This window comes from Chiloscyllium punctatum, chromosome 3 (assembly GCF_047496795.1).
Source record: "Chiloscyllium punctatum isolate Juve2018m chromosome 3, sChiPun1.3, whole genome shotgun sequence".
Classification (NCBI taxonomy): domain Eukaryota; kingdom Metazoa; phylum Chordata; class Chondrichthyes; order Orectolobiformes; family Hemiscylliidae; genus Chiloscyllium; species Chiloscyllium punctatum.
Window position 1 is genome coordinate 115,071,830 of NC_092741.1, and position 22,054 is coordinate 115,093,883.

Genomic DNA, 22,054 nt, shown 5'->3' on the forward strand with positions numbered 1-22,054 from the left:
CCAAGTGCTGGTAAATGGGATTAGTTTAATTCAGGATATCTGGTCAGCATGGACAAGTTGGACCGAGGGTCTGTTTTTATGCTGTACATCTCTTTGAATCTATGACTCTAAGTTTGTTTTTACTTTAAGTTTTAACATCAATTTCTTTCTGATGGAACAATACTGCACATTTGTAAAATTAATTTTAAGGGCCAGAGACGTTGTTCAGTAACAATTATACTGTTAAAAACTCTCTTACCCCTAAGTACATATGTCATAACATTTCCAACCATCTATATACAGAATCCCCACAGTGTGAAAACAGGCTATTTGGCCCAACAAGTATGCACAAGTCCACTGAAGAGCATCCCACCCTGACGTATCCCTGCATTTCCCGTGGCTAACACACATTATCTGCAAATCCCTTAACACTATGGGTAATTTAGCATGGCCAGCCAACCTCATGTACACTTCTTTGATCTGTGGGAGAAAACCAGAGCACCCGGCAGAAACCCACATAGACACGGGGAGAATGTACTAATCACTGAGCTATTGTGCTGTCTGAATTGTTAAACTATTGGGCAAGTAAAGGACTGCATTTGTGTAGTGGCACAGTGGCTCAGTGGTTAGCACCGCTGCCTCAAGGCACAAGGGATGCAGGTTGAATTCTGGCCTCAGGTGTCTGTGTGGAGTTTGCACATTCTCCCCGTGTCTGCGTGGGTTTCCACCAGGGTGCTCCAGTTTCCTCCCAAAGATGAGCATGTTAGGTGGATTGGCTATGCTAAATTATCCATACTGTTCAGGTATATGTAGGTTAGGTGTGCTCGCCATGGATAGGGGTTGATCTGGGTGGGATGCTTTTCAGAGGGTTGGTGTGGACTTGTTGGACCGAATGGCCTGTTTCCACACTGTAGGGTTTCTATACCCTTGCAGTCATTTCAATACCAGTCTAAGAGTAAGGATTGCTACAAACCACACTCATAGCAGCTTCTACATTTCCATGTTGATGCAGGACATGAAGAATCCAGAAGCTGTTGTCATATTTACTTTGCATTAATGATAATTGTTGATAGTTTCACCATTATTCTTAGCACACACTCTGGCTCATGATGGTGACAGGAGAACAATGTAAGTGAGAAACAGAAGGAGCCAAGGTCCTGTTAGTTTTTGAAGATCATTAAGGTCCTCCTGATGAGGCATTACAGAACATCACTTAAAACTTTGCTTTTATTTTACTGCTGTGGTAGAGTTAGAAATTTGGCATTGATTTGGGAGGCAACAAAATGTTCAAGGTTTTGTAAAGAACAAGCTTTAGCTGGTGCATTAGGTGCTATACAAAGATAATGGAGTTAAGGGATTTTTGAGGGAAGACATGAAGGGGTGTTCTTGATTCCAAAGAAGTCATATTGGACATGAAATGTTGTATCTTTATCCATAAAGCTGCTGACTTGCTGAGTTTCCCCAGCACTTCCTGTTTTTATTTCAGATTTCCAGCAGCCACTGTACGTTGCTTTGTATATGTGCATTCATAAAGTGCCTTTAGCATAGTAACACCCCAAGACACCTTCAACAACATAATCTACAAACAAACCAACGACACACCCATGGGATCTCCGCTATCTGAATTCATAGCAGAAGCGGTAATGCAAAAACTAGAACAAACAGCCCTACCAACCACCAAACCAAAAATCTGGGTCTGCTACATAGATGACACCTTTGTCATCACAAAACAAAACAAGATAGAAGAGACATTTAACATCATCAACAACACCCTCACAGGCATAAAGTTCACCAAGGAGGAAGAAACCGACAACAAACTCGCATTCCTGGACGTCACAGTCGAAAGAACGGACAAGGGAAAACTACAAACCTGCGTATACAGAAAACCGACAAACACTGACCAAATACTTAACTACACCAGCAACCATCCCAACACACACAAACGAAGCTGTATCAGAACAATATTCCAACGAGCCACCACACACTGCAACACAGACGAACTTCGGAAAACAGAGGAGAACCACCTATACAACGTATTCAAGAAGAACTGATGCTCAAAAAATACAGTGCGCAGATTCCTCAAGAACAAACCACGACAAGCAGACCAAACACAGCCAGAAACCCTAACCACCTTACCATACATCAAAGAAGTTTCAGAAATGACAGCCAGACTACTAAGACCCCTCGGAGTCCTTGTAGCACACAAACCCACCAACACTCTCAAACAAAAACTAACAAACTTAAAAGACCCAGTACAACCCATGGATAAAACCAAAGACGTCTACAAAATTCCATGCAAGGACTGCCACAAACACTACCTAGGACAAACAGGAAGAAAGTTAGCCACCAGGATACACAAACACCAGCTAGCCACAAAAATACACGACCCTCTCTCCCTTGTAGCCCTACACACGGATGAAAACAACATCATTTCGACTGGGACAACACATTTATCCTGGGACAGGCTAAGCAAAGACATGCCAGAGAATTCCGAGAGGCCTGGCACTCCAACCACAACACCATAAACAAGCACATAGATCTAGATACCATCTATCAACCCCTCAGAAAACGAACCAGAAATGACATCACCACAAACCCCAGGAACCCCATCCAGGACAAACATATAAATAGAAAGCAGGAGACAACAGCTTCGCTTCACTTGGAGGTCGCCACTGATGATGTTACCTAGCGAGGTAATGAAACATCTGGATATCAAACCTACAGCTCAGCGAGCAAACCTACACCCTAAACCCCAAGACACTTCAGAGGAGCATTATCAAACCCAATTTAAACAAGACTTACGTGTTCAATTTCAACAGCTTTGGAATACAATTCAGAGTTGGAAACAAAAGAAATGGAATAAACTATTTGCTGCCATTAACTACTTTTGCAAAGTATTCTGACTGGATTATCCAATGGATGGATGATAGTTTCTGCAGTGGAGATATCAGTTGCACATCAGAACTCTATGGAATCCCTGACATAGCAGGCTCTGAACGAATTTATGTAGGAAATTGAAGATTCCAGTGGACAATTCTCCTGAGTCTAGAACCTTATAAACTTATTCATTTGAATTACAGAATTCAAAAGGTTCCATTGCAGATAAATAACAGATACCACAAAACATTATACAATGAAAAATCAAGTCTCACCCCTTGATTACTATAAAACTGACCTCCAACTTGCAATACACATCCCATGGCCTCTTACACCCCTGGACCCTGATCCAGCACCTGCCCTGTCTTTGGATGTTACTGGATGTTGCTATACCCTCACCGCCTTCTCATCCACTAATTCCAACATCTCCTCTTTCCCTGGTATCTGACTTCACCTTCTCCTGCCGATACTCCACAAGGACCCTCCCCCACCGATACTGACCAAGCACCCTCCCCCCATCCAAACCCCCTGCCTATGACTCTTTGTCACGCCACAAATCCTCCCTCCAGAGTCTGACAATTATCTCCCCACCAGGATGCAACACCCCATTCCCACTACCAGACTAGACACTGCCTTGTCTCCAAGAACCCAACAGCTATCTCCCCACCATTACCTGATGCACAGCCCCACCCTTTTCATCCAGGATTTTTATCCATATCGAGACCCACTATATTTCCCTTTGCCTGGGATCTGACATCATCCTCTCACCCTAACACTTACTAGACCAGTTGTGCTTTTCATTCTAAGTAATTCTATGTTACAAAACAATGGGTTGAGTTGCATTATCAACATTTTCCTGTCAAGACAAGTCAGAGACTAATGGTATACACTATTATTTAAGCACAATAAACCAAATTCAGATAAACACCAAATGTGTGATTAAACACAAAAATCCAAAATTTACTTGCTGAGTTGCATTGGCTTCATAAAAATAATATCTCACTTTATGCCTCATTATTCAATTGTATTGTGTGTTGTGAAGTTGCTGTATTTGCATGGCAGAAATGAATATCAGTGCTGAAAATGTGTTGCTGGAAAAGTGCAGCAGGTCAGGCAGCATCCAAGGAACAGGAGAATCGATGTTTGGGCATGAGCCCTTCTTCAGGAATCAAACAGAAATGAATATCATTTAGCTTGTCTGTTCCATTTGAACAATGTGATAACTGTTCATCCATAGCAAACAATTCTGGTGCTGAAATTTAATTAAGAACTCTGGAGCCTTATTTCTCATTGAATTGTAGTTGGACATTTTAAAATGTCAAATTCAATTTTCTGTTTATTTTACTCATATGTCTTTATTTCTTTATCGCCAAATCCAATTTTCTTTCCCTCTCTTTATTTCATTCTTCGTAACGGATTTGACATTGAATTGATCCACTCTAATTTCCCCTTTCTTTCTAGTTCTTGCATTGTTTTTATCTCAATCCTTTAGTGTGATATTTGAATGGATACAAAATTATTCGTGATATTCACTCAGATCCCTGATGCCTGGATTCTCTTGTTGAAACTTATCTGCTCACACTTGCAGCGATTTGCCATGGAAAAGAAATTGTAAAAAACATAAATGTGCAAAAATGAATCTAACAGTACACAACAATAGATTCTCTCTACAGTGGCCTAACTTATTTTGACCCTGATATCTTCCAGACTTATTCCATGTGGTATAGCACAGAAATTTGGAATGCTGATCAGTGCTTGAATGAGCAATGTTCAATACTATTTTTGTGGAATCACTAATTGCATTGACAATGAGTCAAAGGTGTCACTTTAGTAGATAATACTGATACTGAAATGTAAGCCCATGCCATCTGCCAGGACTGACATTTGCATGGGGCTGACCACATCCAGAAAGTTTCCTCACATTGGGCAAGGTTACAAGGTGAGGATGTTGAGAAAAATTGTAGAGGGGAGAGTGTGAAGGAGTGCTTGTCGATGAATTGAATTTAATTTAATTAGCTTTCTTGTCATATACTCAAACAAGTACAGTGAAAAGTTTACAGCTGCCACATTACAGCTTAGTCTTATGTACAAAGGTCCCTAGGTAGAGATACTCAAGATCAAGTTCTTAGGAAACCAGAAAAAAATTAGAAAAATAAAGAAATAAATGGTCCAGCATTATAGGTCATCAGAATAAATTGGAAAAATAATAAAAGTAAAAAGTTCAGAATATCAGTCTTTCCAACCCTATCCATGCCAGCACCTAGTCTCAAGGGAAACCTCCCCCATCAACCTAATTGTGTCACCTGATCTAACGTACAGACATTCTAGTGCCAGTTTCCAAATGCTCTATTTCATTTAATAATCATGTGAGAATAAATTCAATTAAAATTGTCAAAATATTACATCTATGGCTACAGGATGCTCCTTCAGGTCTCCACAGTGCCAATTCATCACTGATGTAGTATTCCCCCTCAGAGTACTGAGTAGGTCATTTCACACATTGTTGAGTTCAATGAGTAAACATTTTTCACATTTTTGGAGGTCTTGCAACAAGAATGTTAGCACTTTATTATTATTGCTAACTTCTGGCAATTTCATGTGCGCATTTTTCTCTTGTTGACCTCAGACACTTTTCTGAACAGTTCCCTCCATTTATATCACTCACTGAATTCAAACAGACTCTCAGGTATTTTCTGCTTCATCCTATGAGATTTATCCCTTAATGGTATGTTTGACAGCTTTCTATCATCACAAAAAGTTTGGGTATTATTGCCGTTTGGATCTCTGCAGTTGAGTTCTTCTTGTTGCATTATATCCTAATGGTGTCTACCACAAATCTTTACACGGTAAGATTGATTTTCCCAAATTCTCCCCAGAAAATCTTACTGACAGCTGCTATTTTATTTACAGCAAACACATTCCTGGATTTAGAAATTCTTTTGAGCATTCCTGTGGTACTCATATGTTCTGTGGGGGAAAGAAAGGCAGATGTGACTGCATCTCACATGCAAAGCATACATACAGACATTGGTATGCATAGCTGAATAGATCACAAGAAGTCTGCCTTTGTCTTTTATGGTTCACTGATGTAAAAGGGAGAAAACAGACCAGGAATGTATATTCACAAAACATACATATGGCGGGGATTCAATATAAATTTGAAATATTGCATGCATTAGCATTTCTACAAAAGGAGGGAGCAAATGAAACAATTCCTTTTGAAATACTGGCACAATATTACGATAAAAGCAAAGAAGCCTCATAGAAGTTTTTTTTACTGTACCTTTTCTCCATAAGAGAAATTAAGTTTGTAAGGATAATACAACAGAGACTCCACTTTTTCAGAAAAATAGTTTTTGAGAAATTTTTTCTTGACAAAATTATTTTAAAAATGCAAAAACACAACAATCTTAAATTATAACAACAATTACAATGAACAAACTACTATCCTACAAATCAAAATTGCACTCACTACAAATCAATCAATAAATAAATAAATAATGCCATTCAGCGCAACCACATCAAAGCTCCCAACCTTTGGGAGCGTTACTTATTACACCCGTATTTATTTGGGATTCTTCCTTTCAGGGCACAAGACTCACTAAACCAATCATCACAGCTAAACAACGGCCCTAATTAAAATGGCAGACAAATCTGCTTCCAGTAATTCAAAAAGGGCTGCCATGTCTTACAAAAAAAGTTCCGTTTTATGGTGCACCACGTTTGTGAATTGTATAAAGTTAAAAATCACACACCAGGTTATAGTCCACAAGTTTATTTGGAAGCACTAGCTTTCGGAGCACTGCTCCTTCATCAGGTGGGTGTGGGCCATAATCACCTGATGAAAGAGCAGCGCTCCAAATGCTAGTGCTTCCAAATAAACCTGTTGGATTATAACCCGGTGTTGTGTGATTTTAACTTTGTACACCGCAGTCCAACACTGTTCCCTCCACATCATGTTTGTGAGGGAATCCAAAGAGACGTGTTCTATAATTAACTTACATTACCCCCACAGGCCCAGGGGGTTCTCAGACACCCAGCACATCAGAATGTTCTTCCTCGCAGAATAAGTGAGAATGTTAAATATTTTTTCATGCATCTAAGAAAAGATAAATTCAACAAGCCCAAGAGAAGAGAAACCAGGTCTACCTTAACTTCTGTCCCCAGGACTGTCTCTATTACTCCTGTCACAGTGGCATGACCACAAGCAATGAGTGAGTGTATCTATGCTCATTTTGCATTTGGTCACATTGCAGATGCTCCCCTTTTGAATTTCACAAGTTGATCTGGGGCCAAATGAACCCTGTGAAGACCTTCAACTGCATGGCATGTGTTCCATTACAGATCAAGATCTTTCTCACGTTCTCCCAAATGTCCTCCCATGTCTCTGAGGGGATCTCTACTCCCAACTCTTGATCACAGACCTCACATAGTCGCACAATATCACTTGAGGCACCGCACCCCAGTAGGTGGTTGAGAGTACTAACCGAGAGAGTGATTATCACATGAAGCACTCTCTTCTCTGTGTCAGACCTATAGGGGTTGGTTAAAAGCATAGCCTTTTTGTGGATAAAGTTCCTAACCTGAAAGAAACAGAAAAAGTCTCTGCTGGACAATCCATACTTCCATTTGGTCGAAGGACATCATAATCCCCCCCTCAAACAAGTCTCCGAAACAGGAGACACCCTTAGTTGCACAAAATTTAAACCTAGAGTCCATTATCTCTGATCAGAATCCTGGCATACCAACTATAGGGGTAGGAAAGGAGGTTTTAGATAAACTGCCCTCACTTTGTCGCCTTGCTCTCCATGCTTTGACCTTATTGATAATGATTGGATTCCAACAGTATTCCATAACTGTCTTCATCGTACCCATAAACAGCAGACTAGTAAGGGGCACTTTGCTTGGGAGGCCTTGATATCCAAAGATACTGACTTTGGGTCCTCACAAGTCCAGTCACTCATGAAGGATAGAAGGGAGCTTAGTTGGTGTCTCTTAACATCTGGAGGGTCTACTCCCTCTAACCTTTGGGGCAGCAGCAATTTGGCAAGCCTGTAGAGGGGCTGCCTGTGATGCCAAATAAAAGAACCAAGCCAGCCAGTGTGTCTCCGCAACATTTGCCTCAGAAACATCAGAGGAAGCACTCGCATGGGATAGAACAGATGAGGAAGAACACTCGTTTTGATAATGGCTGTTCAATGTAACCAGGGTATTGAAAGGGTCTCTTATCTTTGAAGATCTTGTCAAGCAAGTGAGCAAAGTTAGCCTTAAATAAGTGATCAAAGGTGGGAGTAACACAAATACCTAAGTAAAGAACCCCCTCCCATGACCATTTAAAGGGGAATTGTAATTCACCTTCCAATGTCAGGTATTTCCTTAAGACCCTCCATGGGCATAGCCTCCGGCTTTGCAAAATTGATCTTATATCCTGGAAAAGAGCCAAATAAATTAATATGTTGTATTAAATGGGATACAGAAACTGCCGGGTTTGATAAAAAGAGGAGAACGCCACCTGCAGGTAATGTAATCTTATGTGACCTTTATCCCACTTCTGGGGCAGATATGTTAGGGTCCCTATGGATAGCCTCTGCCAACAGCTCAATCACCATCATAAAGAGTAGAGGTGAGAGAGGACAACTTTGCTGACTTCCCCTACCGACACTGAAATTATTAGATCTTATACCATTGGTGATAACTGCAGCGGGAGGATCACTATACAGGACATCCCCCCATCTAACAAAGACCTCAACTAGACCAAACTGTGCCAGGATATGGCCACTCCACCCAGTCAAATGGCGTTTCTGCATCTAAGGAGATCACTAATCCTTGAACCGATCATTGCTGACTCCCTTGGATCATAAGCAGTAATCTTCTAATATTATTGGAGGATCTACAGCCCTTCATAAAAACCCATCTGGTCCTCCTCAACAATAGAGGGCAACACCCTTTCCAATCTCAATGCAAGTGTCATGAATAAAATTTTGAAGTCCGAATTTAACAGCGAAATGAGCCTATACGAGGCACAGTCCTCCAGGGTCTTCCCTTTCTTGAGGATGAGAGAGATGTTAGTCTCTCTCAGGGATGGCGGGAGGCAGTCATGACTGTATGAATAATTGTACATGTCCAGCATCGGCCCTGACAAAATATTTATAAATTCTTTGTAGAATTCACTTGGGAGGCCATCAGGGCTGGGTGCCTTCACACTTTGAAGCTGTTTTACTGCCTCCTTTTTCTCTTGCCCTGTTAAGAGGACATTAAGAACAGACACCTGTTCCGAGGTAACACTGGAAGGTCCAGGTTCTTAAAAGACTCCATCTTAGCCAACCTATCCTCACAGCATTCCAACTGGTATAGTTCGGAGTAAAATCTCCAAAATGCTGCATTGATCTTTTTAGAGTTGCAAGTAAGAATCCCAATGCCCTCTCTGATGTAGTGGGGTGCTCTTTTTCCTGGCCAGGTATTTCAGGTATTTGCCTGGCCTATCACTATGAGAAAGTGAGGACTGCAGATGCTGGAGATCAGAGCTGAAAATGTGTTGCTGGAAAAGCGCAGCAGGTCAGGCGGCATCCAAGGAGCAGGAGAATCGACATATCGGGCATGAGCCTGATTCCTGAAGAAGGGCTCATGCCCGAAACATCGATTCTCCTGCTCCTTGGATGCTGCCTAGCCTATCACTATGCCCAAGCAGCCTTTGTTTCACAAAAGAGAGTTCTCTCTTCACTATCTGAGTGAGCATGGAGTTCAAAGTAATCTGGAGAGCTGTGACTCATTGCAATTTAGTCACTGACAGCCGTTCAAAATATGCCATCTCAGCTGCCCTCAACTGTGCCTCAAGCAGATGCTGTTGCTCTCCCTTTTGTCACTTCCAACTTGCCAAATAAGAGATAATTATCCCCCTAGCATAGAGCTGAGCAGTCCCCCAGAGTATAGATGGGTTACTAACCATTCCCAAATTAATGCCCAAGAATGTTTTAAATTCATTCGAGAAGTACTCAATAAACGTACTGTCCTTGAGAATGAAAGGATTCATTCACCAATGCCGCAAAACTGTCCCACGGCCTTTAATCTTAACCTCCAAATACACTAACACAGAAATGGCTATGTTTCCAATTGTACAGGACATCACCGCATCCAGAAAAACCGAGAGCTAAAAAAAGGTCAATCCCAGTATGACACTTGTGCAGATTAGAGAAAAGGGTGAAGTCACTACCCATGGGGTGGAGATATCTCCAAACATCCACTAGCCTCAATTCCATGCATAACTCAACCAGTTGCTTACATTGTGGAGAGATGTTTGGGGGGCATTTGGGCATTCTACCCACTGTGGGGCCTATGAGGCAGTTAAAATCTCCCCTTATGACAGCGTGCCGCGTTCCAAGGGCAATCAATTTAGAAAGTGCATCAGTCAGGAATTTGAGGGGGTATGCCAGGTGACAGTAATTATTGAGTATGCCATACTCTTCGCCATGTATTAAAGCTTTAAGGATTATGAATCACCCATATTAATCTTTAATTTGAGTTAATAACTTAAATGGGAGATTCTTCTGGATAAGTATATCCACTCCCCTGCTCTTAGTGTTAAAGAACGAAAAGAACACCTGATCAAACCCATCCTGCTGTAACTTTAGATGCTCCTTATCATCAAGGTGGGTTTCTTGCAACAGGGCAATATCAACCCTCTCCTGCCTGAAACTCGAAAGTCCCTTTTTTCTCTTGACTGGCAAATGACTCTCCTTAATATTCCAGGTGCACTATTTAATGAGACATTTAACCATATCCCCGTATAACAACCCTGAACCCCCGAGAGGAAGAACCCTACTCACAATGCGCCGAGTGTAAATAAATGGAGACTCATGGAGCCTAGAAAATACACAAACTAAAACTACATGAACAAAACTTTCAAAAACCACATCTACTAAAAACCAACAAACTAATCTCCCCCCTGCTCACGGGGGGCACTTACACCACCCGCATACATCTCCATAACTCCTTCTAACTTGAGTCACATCCCAAACTCAGGTGAAGGATAAAAGAAAATAATTATTATCAACAAAGAAATTGAAAGTGTGCATTTCACTCATCCTCATCAATACACTGACCTCAATTATCACTGAAAAACATCCAACAACACTTCCTGGAATTAAAAAAAAGAAAAAAAAAGAATTACACAAGGTAGAGAGAAAAAATAAATAAAGGGAAAAGAAAAGAGAACCACTATTGTCCATGTTCTTTGGGACATATGGTCTGTTTCACAGTGTCCAGAAAGATCTCCGCTTTTCCTGATGAGTCAAATACATGCACGGACCCTTCGTGGTTAAAACAAAGGATTGTTGGGTACCTAATGGAATATTGAATATCCAGATCCCTCAATCTCTTCTTCACCTTCCTCTTCCTCATCATGGCCACAGGAAAGTCCTGAAAATACATAATCTTGGACCCTTTGCAAATCAGGGCCAGTGGATCATTCCCCAGCAATCTGGAGGCTTCCATTACCTTCTGTTTGTCCCTATAGGACTGGAATTGCTATAGGGGCACTTGTCTGAACTGAGCCTGTGCACTGCCACCCGATGAGCTTGATCAATCCTGACCCAGCCCGTCTCGGCCTTCTAGCCCAGAAATCACGGCAGCTATTCTTCAAAAGAACTGGCTGGCTGCTCGCCTCCCTCTGGTTCCGGCAGCCCATCAACCTGGATGTTCTTTCTTCAACCTCAATTTTCGAGGTCGTCAACCTGCTCTACGAAGGCCCGTACCTGCTTCTCCAGGGCCTGGATCGGTCCCACCGAGGACTCGACCGCGGTGTCTGATGTTGCGGTCTGCCACTTCCTGAGTCCTTCTAGCTCCTGCTCATGCTTCTGCAGCATGGCCGAGATTGGTTCAAGCCTCCTGCAATTTTCTTCAATCGATGCTTCGATCTTCTCCCAGAGCTTCACGAACTCCCAGGCCTTGTTGAGTGAGTCTATCGGGATTTCAGAGGAGGCTGAAGCTGAAGGGGAATGTCCTGCACATTGCGATATAGATTAGATATATTAGATTCCCTACAGTGTGGAAACAGGCCCTTCGGCCCAACCAGTCCACACCGCCCCTCCGAAGAGTAACCCACCCAGACCCACTTCCTCTGACTAATGCATCTATCACTATGGGCAATTTAGCATGGCCAATTCACCTGACCGGCACACCTTTGGACTGTGGGAGGAAACCAGAGCACCTGGAGGAAACCCACACAGACACAGGGAAAATGTGTAAACTCCACACAGACAGTCACCCGAGGCTGGAATCGAACCTGGGACCCTGGTGCTGTGAGGCAGCAGTGCTAAACACTGAGCCATTGGTCCTTTGCCTCTGGCCATCTTCCCTTACTCGAAAAAACGATATGTAACAATTCTACTTATATTAAACATCAATTTTTTCCAAGCTAACTTACATGGGAAGGGTAAAAGCACCATTTCACCTGGGTTATGGTGCACAGCCCAGCAAGGCAGACCTGTTAGATTGCCGCCATCTTGGATCCACCCCCCTAAACTCCATTTTGAGGTCACAATATTTTGCCAGTCCAGGGTTCTATGAAAAAATACAGCAATATTACTGTTTAAAGTATGATGGAGTTCCGTTTATAACAGTGAACCGCCTGATGTTTTAACCCATCTTGCCAATTTTTGTATGCAGATCTTTATTTTGTCCGGTTCATCCTCGACCACAATGATATACATAAATGATTTAGAGGAAGGTGTAGGTTGCCTCATTAGCAAGGTTGCAGATTGGTGGGGTAGCAGATGGTGAAGGGGACTGTCAGAGAATACAGCAGAATATAGATGGATTGGAGAGTTGGGCAGAGAAATGGCAAATGGACAAATGTGAGGTGATGCAATTTGGAAGATGCAATTCCAGGGCGAACTATACAGTAAATGGAAAAGTCCTGAAAAATATTGATGCACTGAGAGATCTGGGTGTTCAGGCCCATTGTTCCCTGAAATTGGCAACGCAGGTCAGTCGAGTTGTCAAGAAGGCATACTACATGCTTTCCTTCATCGGATGGGGTATTGAGTACAAGAGTTGGCAGGTCATGTTGCCGTAATATAAGATTTTGGTTCTGCAACATTTGGAATACTGCATATAGTTTTGGTCGCCACATTACCAAAAAAATGTGGATGCTTTGGAGAGGGTGCAGAGGTGGTTCACCAGGATGGTGCCTGGTATGGAGGTTGTTAGCTATGAGGAGAGGTTGAGTAGATTAGGATTATTTTCATTAGAAAGAAGACAGTTGAAGGGGGAACCTGATTGAGGCTTACAAAATCATGAGAGGTGTAGAGCAGGTGGATAGCAAGAAACTTTTTCCCAGAGTGGAGGACTCAATTTCTAGGGGTCACAATTTCAAAGTGAGAGGCGAAAAGATTAGGAGAGATATACATGGAAAGTTTGTTATGCAGAGGGTGATGGGTGTCTAAAATGCGTTGCCGGTGGAGGTGATCAGGGCAGGAACAATAGTGTCATTTAAGATGTATCCAGACAGATACTTGAATGGGCAGGGAGCAAAGGGATACAGATCCTTAGAAAATAGACGACAGATTTCGATAGAGAATGTGGATTGGTGCAGGCTTTAGGGAGCTGAGGGCCTGTTCCTGCGCTGTAATGTTCTTTGTGCTTTGTTCACAATATCATCACCTTTGACAACTAGTTCTTCATTCAGACACATAGAATGGCCATTGGGACAAAGGTTGCACCCCAAATGCCAACATTTTCATGTACAAGTTCGAACAAAACTTCTTCGCAATGCGGGACCTCCAATCAGCACTCCACCAGATACATGGACAACATTTTCTTCCTTTGGTCGCCTGGTGAGGAATCACTGAACCAACTACAAGTTTCACCCCACCATCAAGCTTACCATGGACTACTCTTTAGAATCAGTCTCCTTCTTGGACACACGCATCGCCATTAAGGATGGATGCCTCAGCAAATGTCTGCCAAGATGTAGTTTGATGAAAGGTCTGATAATGTTGACTCTAATGTCAGAGATTTTTCGTCTAGGTTTATGCGGTAATTCCTTGGGTTGTTATCTTATATGTGAATATATACAGTATAGTTGAGGTATTATAAACAACAGGAAAATGGATCAAGGGCTATAGGTGGGATCAAATTGGATAGATCTTTTGTGGTCCAGCATGGATACAATGGACCAAGTGGCTTACCTCTGTGCCACAAACTTACAACCATTTGTTTGCAAATGTTTTGGTACTAACCCTTCCACTTAGCAGGTTATGGAGGAACATAGCAACAGGTGTGTGGTATTCAGCCCCTGAGGCTGTTCTGCTATTCAATAAGGTCATGGTTGTTCTGTGACTTAATTCCATCAGCCTATCTTAGGCCTAGATCTCTTTATATCTTTGCTTAGTAAAAATGTGTCTATCTCAGATTTCAATTTAATAATTGAATTAGTATCAACTGCAGTTTAAGAAAGAGAGTTCCTTAATGTGTAGAGGTGCTTTATAACATATCTCCTGAATGGCCTGGCCCTAATTCTTGGACTATATCCCCTGGTTCTAGAATCTTTAAGGAGTGGAAATAGTTTATCTTGAACTAACCTGTCTCCCCCTGTTAATATCCTGCAGACTTCGATTAAGTTACACCTTAAATTTCTAAATTCTAGAGAATAAATCCTAATTTGTCTAATCTCTTTTTATAATGTAACTGCTGAAGTCCAGTTATCATCCTTGTAAACCTGCACTGACTTCCCTCCAGGACCAAAACATCCTTCCTAAGGTGTGGTGCCCAGATCTGCTCACAGTTCACTGTATGGGGTCCAACTAGGGTTTTGTAGAACTGCAGCATAACATCTTATACTCCAGCCCTTCAGATATGAAGGTCAGCATTCAATTAGCTTTCATGACTACTTTTTGCACCTATTTGTGGCATATTGTAAAGCTGTGCACTTGAACTGCAAATCTCATTGGACATCCACTGTATTTAACTTTGTGCCTTCTTAAAAATACCCTGACCTATCTTTCTTCGGACCGAAATGGATAACCTCATACCCAGTTATAGTAAAATCTGCCACAGCCTTGCCCGTTCACCTAATCTTTCAAAACCCTGTTGTAATTTCATGCTGTTGTCAACACTGTCCACAATGCTGCCCAATTTTGTGTCACCAGCAAATTTGGATATTTGACTTTTTATGCTGTTATTCAAGTTGTAATGAATATTGTGAATAATTGAGGTCCCAACAAATATCCCACTTACGCCTTATTCCAACTCTCTGCTTCCTGCCCCTTAACCAATTTCCTATATTTGTTTTCAATAATTTGGCCTCAATTCCATGGGTTTCCACTTCAGGTTACATTATCTGTGCTGGATAATGTACTAGTTCAGCGTGTTAGGTTGAGAGCCTACATTGACTGCAGAGATCTATGTTTGAAAGCTGTTAGCTCAGGTCTAGTACTAAACAACTGTGCTTAGATCTTATATTTGTGGAGTCAAATAGTATACAGACCTTGGTACCTGAGGTGAACTGATAGGCGCTGTTCATACAACAGTAAGAATATATGCTAATGAAAAGTTATCCTAATTTCTATGGTGTCAAATATAATTGAAAAACTGGTATTTATATAAGCAATTTATTCCATTTTTCAGAAGCATCCCAAAGAGCTGTGAATTATCAGGACTTTTGTTGCCATGCTACATTCAAGCTTCCAGAAAGAGCAAAAAGATCAATAACTATTTTAATTCTTTGATATTTTGCTTATTACTGATGAACACAGATCAACAATTTACATGTAAATGACTAAGCCACTATTGGTTGCATTGTCAGCCTATAGTTATAATAGATTCCACTTGTAAGGAAACATTTCCACAAACATAAAGAAACATTTTTCTGCAATTCTGCTAAAACATAAATTTAAACATGTTATTCTTTGTTTAGAAGATTCTATGAAAAGAAAATTGACATTTAAATTTAAAAAGCCTTTTGTAGTTCCCCTTTAGCACACAAATATTGAATCCACCATTTTGAAATTATTTCCCTGCACAAATGATCTCACTTGTGACAGTGAGGTGTGCACACTGACTGGCTAGAAAGGTCCATGTCAATCATTGTACCAAGAGCACACAATTTGCTTAAGCACTTTGGGAACATCACGTAGGGGCAGTGCACTTAGGAGCAAGAGTCTTTATTGCCACAGTTGGACTTGCTACTCAGGCCCCTGTGGTATCCTTTCCTAAATAAATCTCCCATTGTTTCTGCCAGTATCACCAGTTTGTTCAGAAAACCACAGTTGGGGTCAAGGGATATGTAAGTTCTTTCATATTTCGACTACTTTAGAATAGATAATTCTGATGATGTTTTGAGCAAAAAAATCTTTATAAAATATATTGTACAAGCCAGCTCTTTGAAACATCCATGTGTTTGCTTTATTTGAAGTATTTGTCCCAGAATAATAATTCTCATTAAATTGGCATGGTTATTTTCTGTCTTTTTATTTTTTAAAAAATTGAATTGTATGAGATAATAATGTTATTTAATGATAAGCTTTTTAAGATATTTGTCATGTGATCAGCTGCAATACAGGCATTATTGTATGTATTTTTATTAATTTTTTATGAAATGTTTAAGACAAACAGGCATTTGCTTGGAGATATCTTTATTATAGAATTCTTATTTACTGTATAAATGTCAATATGAAGACAATTCTTAAATCATTTTCTAGGCAATTAAACAGGGTATGTGATCTTCATGCAAGAATGAAAGATTATTATCTTTCAGAGTATGAGAATTATAATGAAAGGTATTTGTTTGTAATAAGGGTGTCATTTGATTGTTCATACTAGATTTTTGTGGAAATGCTAAGTTCACAGAACACAAAAACAAAATTACACTTTTGTATTTTTTAGGTACTTTCTCAGTACAAACCGAAAATCTGCCAAACTATTTAAGTGGTAGGAAAATGTCTTCTGCATGTGAAATGTGTTTGAGAGATGTGAATGTTGAGGTGTGAAATTTTACTACAACATGGCAGCAAGCTTTCAAAAATGTTAAATAGGTACATTTTTACAAAGTAGAATTATACGTTGTGGTTTGCTAAGAATGTTTAAAAGTAGCAAATATTTGTTACCTAACTTTTGTAAGGTCTCCTTTACTTGCAGTTCATTTTCTGACATTAGCTCATGCATTCATATATTTTGAACATTTGATATGAAACACTCGTGTGCTCTTACCCATGGGTCACTGTCAACTGTGGGAAGATAAATCTAGTGTGTTGCCAGTGATTTGAAAAAAGAACATCCATGTATATCCCTGGTGGTGGGGTCCGTTTGGAGGTGGAGGAAATGACAGCGGATGATACGCTGTATATGGAGGTTAATGGGGTGGTAGGTGAGGACCAGTGGGGTTCAGTACGGTATTGGAACTGGTCCTCCTGGGAGCAGATGCGGCGGAGACGAAGGAATTGGGAATATGGGATGGCGTTTTTACAGGGGGCAGGGTGGGAGGAGGTGTAGTCTAGGTAGCTGTGGGAGTCGGTCGGTTTATAGTAAATAGCCGTGTTAACACAGATTGCCTCCTTCTTCAAAGACCGCAATTTCCCCCCAGACATGGTCGACGATGCCCTCCACCGCATCTCCTCCACTTCCCGCTCCTCTGCCCTTGAGCCCCGCCCCTCCAACCCCGACCAGGACAGAACCCCACTGGTCCTCACCTACCACCCCACCAACCTCCATGTACAGCGTATCATCCGCCGTCATTTCCTCCACCTCCAAACAGACCCCACCACCAGGGATATATTTCCCTCCCCTCCCCAAACAGCGTTCCGAAAAGACCACTCCCTCCGTGACTCCCTCGTCAGGTCCACACCCTCCACCAATCCAACCTCCACTCCCGGCACCTTCCCCTGCAACCGCAAGAAATGAAAAATTTGCACCCACACTTTCCCCCCCTTACTTCCCTCCAAGGCCCCAAGGGATACTTCCATATCCACCACAAATTCACCTGCACCTCCACACACATCATTTATTGCATCCGCTGCACCCAATGTGGCCTCCTCTATATTGGGAGACAGGCCGCCTACTTGCAGAATGTTTCAGAGAACACCTCTGGGACACCCAGACCAACCAACCCAACCATCCCGTGGCTCAACACTTCAACTCCCCTTCCCACTCCACCAAGGGCATGCAGGTCCTTGGACTCCTCCATCGCCAGACCATAGCAACACGACGGTTGGAGGCAGAGCGCCTCATCTTCCGCCTAGGAACACTCCAACCACAAGGGATGAACTCAGATTTCTCCAGTTTCCTCATTTCCCCTCCCCCCACCTTGTCTCAGTCAAATCCCTCGAACTCAGCACCACCTTCCTAACCTGCAATCTTCTTCCTGACCTCTCCGCCCCCACCCCACTCCGTCCTATCACCCTCACCTTGACCTCCTTCCATCTATCACATTTCCAACACCCCTCCCCCAAGTCCCTCCTCCCTACCTTTTATCTTAGCCTGCTGGACACACTTTCCTCATTCCTGAAGAAGGGCTTATGCCCGAAACGTCGATTCTCCTGTTCCTTGGATGCTGCCTGACCTGCTGCGCTTTTCCAGCAATACATTTTCATTCCTGTGGTCAGCCAGAGTTGAAATTTGCTGCAAGGTGTGGGTGGAGTAATTTTTTTTTCGCTGACTGAGCACATGGGTCTGAATGATGAACAACATAAGGCTCTTCAAAGGGCAATTGCATTAACACAGTACAGGTTGCGGTCATCTGTAATCATATAAACCCTGCATGTGTAATATCACTGGTCATTGCAGATTGAAGACAGGCATCTCAGTTAGGCAGAGGTAATCATAGGCGCCCTTAAAAGTGGTGCCTGCATGCCACAATTCACAAAGACAATGAAAGTCTCATTGGCTGCACAGGAGGATTGAATCTTGCACCTTGACCTTTAAGTATTTATCAAGTTTCTTGAGTGATGTGGAGTGGGAGGACAGTTACCAGCAATCATACAGTGCTTACCCCTACTGTTCTTACACGGTATGGCAAACACTGACTTCAACAGAATAATGTCTCTGTCTCAAGAGCTTGGAAATAATAAGGACTGCAGATGTTGGAAGTTAGAGTCAACATAATGTGGAGCTGGAAAAACACAGCGTGTCAGACAGCATCGGAGGAGCAGGAAAGTCAACGTTTCAGGTCAGGTACTGATGAAGGGTCCTGCTTCTATGATGCTGTCTGACCTGCTGTATGTTTCCAGTTCCACCTTTTGCACTATATAGAGGACTGTGCTCAACCATCATTTGTGAATGGTGCGAATGCTGACTGCTCACATTCGAAAGGACTTGTTCTGTTCGTATATTCTCCACACTTTTCAATGGAACATGGCAGTGGCTCAATCATGGGAGAGTTTATTATCACGGTTGTTGTGGTGCAATTAATACCTAGAAATACTGAGGACCAACAGATGCACTAGCAAGCCGCGGACCAGAAGCAGTGTCTGACAGATGCCAAACAGCCTCCACATGAAGAGGTTGCAGTGGAAGTCCCCCAGGATGTGCAGAATGTACAGGAGGCCCAGGGTTGATCACTCTCAATGCCATTTGCTTAAGCTGAGTGATGCGCAGTATTGCTGCAGCTGAAGATGTCCTGGGGCACTGTCACAGAACTATTCCAATTGCTGGAGCAGGACCTGCGATATGAAGGGGTAGGTCACCATCGTTTCCTGGTGGCTGTCAAGATGACAGCTGCTCGAAACATTTCTGCAATTGGCTGCTTCGAAGGTGCCACCAGGGACTTGTCCAGGATCTTACAACCATTGACCCACAAACTGATATAATTTGGGCCAGATCACATCATTTCCCCCCATCTTTGTGTTGAATTACTATAGCTTAGGCAGTAGACTTTGGCAACAAAGCTGTCTTCCCCCAAATGCAGGGTATAGTAGATTGTACACATGTTGCATTGGGACAGCCATATTATAACACAGCTGACTTAACAGAAAAAGGTTTCATTCCATCAAAGTGCAAGTCATCTGTGATCATCAGTGACGTATCTTAGAAATTTGCACCTTGGGAGCTGTAATAATGTCTACATCTGTGAGAACACTCAGGTTTCTGCTTCATTTCAAGGCTCAGGTGCCTTCCGAGGATGAATACTGAGAAACAAGGATTATTGTCTGTGACCATGTGGATGACTTCATTATACAACACCTTGACTGAGGCCAAGTGTGGATACAGTGTTACCCATTCTTCAAGCAGGGCCATGTTAGAGCAAATGATAGAACTGTTGAAGGTTAGGATTCAATGATTGGATTGGTCTGAGGATGCCTTACATTAATCTCCAGACAGATTGTGTCACATAATCCTGGCATGCTGCACTCCACACAAATGGTGCAGGCCATGCGGGATGTGACTGACTTTGACAAGCTGGGAAAGGAGCAACAGTCTTCCAAACAGGAATATGGGGACATTGAACAGGATGAACATAACCGTTTGCATGTTAGGGCACTGCCTAGACAGGACTTAATCAGTTCCAATAGAAACAAGCTGGGCACAGTGATTAAGCATTGACTGTAAATGTTTTGTTGCTCAAGATGCAAGCGTTCCCTGTCATTCCCAGAGCCAAATGCAGCTCCTATTTGTTTATTCTTTGCCTTTTCTGCAGCTGAATATAAATGAATATTTTCACCCATTTGAAGGGTTTTCAGAATATGATGGTCCCACTCTGAACAATGAGAAGTTTAGGTTGTAAGTTTGCTCGCTGAGCTGGGAAGATTGTTCTCAGACGTTTGGTCACCATGCAAGGTAACATCATCAGTGAGCCTCTGGTGAAGCACTGGTATTCTGTCCTGCTTTCTATTTATGTGTCTCGATCTGTTAAGGTGGGTGATATCATTTCCAGTTCTTTTTCTCGGAGGTTTGTAAACGGGGTCCAAATCGATATGTTTATTGATGGAGTTTTGGTGTGAATGCCAGGCCTCTAGGAATTTCCTTGCGTGTCCAAGGGTGGATGTGTTGTCCCAGTCGAAGTTGTGTCCTTTTCTGTCTGTGTGTAAGGATACTAGTGATAGTGGGTCATGTCTTTGGTGAATAGTTGGTGTTCGTGTATCATGGTGGCTAGTTTTCTGCCTGTCTGTCTGATGTCGGTGTTTGTACAGCCCTTGCATGGTATTGTGTAAATGACATTAGTTTTGCTGGTTGTTGGTATAGGGTCCATTAGGTTCATCAGGAGCTGTTTCATTGTGTTAATAGGTTTGTGGGATACCATGATGCCAAGGGGTCGGAGTAGTCCGACTACTTCATCAATAAACACATTGATTTGGACCCCATTTACCAACCTCTGAAAGAAAGAATCAGAAATGATATCAGCCACCTTATCAGACCAAGACACAAATAGAAAGTGGGACAGAACATCAGTGCTTCGCTGGAGGCCCACTGATGATGATAACTAGTATGGTGATCAAACATCTGAAAATAAACCTGCCAGCACAGCGAGCAAACGTACAACTTGAACCTCAACCTGAGCTACAGATCTTCTCAAAAATCACAATGAGAAGTTTTTTGGCTACTTTGGCCATTGGGGAAAGAATAACACTCTCTTGTACAGGGTTATAAGATGAGATGATGCTGAGGATGGCAGGCTGTAGAGCTTGTTTCTTAAATATAATACATTTGTGAATGTGCACTTGTATTTGGAATGAAGATTCAGCCATGTCATCTACACGGCCAAAGCAATATTTTAATTTTGATAAATATTCGGTCAATGCATGTGGACATGGGTTTTGTGCAGCCTGTGTCCGTGAAATACGACCTAAGATTTGGATGTCTGCTATCCAATACCAGAGTAAGGGGCAACCTAAAGTCACCAATTATCTGCCCTGACTTCCACAATGTCGACCTTGTTCAGTGCATTTGGTAAAGGAGGGGGAAGTTGAATATTAATGGGGTGAGTTGGCCCAGTAAGAATGCATTTAATGAGTAATAATCCTTATTTGGCAACTCCCCACTGCCTCGTGAGAAACTTGACTCATCCTTTTGCTTTTCTTTCTTCCACTGAAATCAGAGTAAAGTTTATTAAAGCACATACATTACCTAAAATACACTTGTCCTAAACTGCACACTTCAAGTCTATATAAAAACTTCTGTATTAAAACTCAAATATATCTCAGTGATAAATTATTTAATTTTTCTGGAAGTCTTTTAAGTGGTTCTTATGTTGTTTAATTAGTTATAGTAT

The 22,054-nt window shown here is 42.0% G+C and overlaps 1 protein-coding gene across 1 annotated transcript in view; it reads left to right on the forward strand.

Annotated features, from left to right (window-relative positions):
- The first annotated feature begins 20,217 nt into the window (after window positions 1-20,217).
- Window positions 20,218-22,054, forward strand: part of LOC140454349 (uncharacterized) — a 134,647-nt gene continuing 132,810 nt past the window's right edge. Inside the window, exon 1 of the mRNA XM_072549057.1 lies at window positions 20,218-20,308. Within this exon, the coding sequence (XP_072405158.1) occupies window positions 20,218-20,308 (91 nt within the window). The remainder of the gene's footprint in view (window positions 20,309-22,054) is intronic.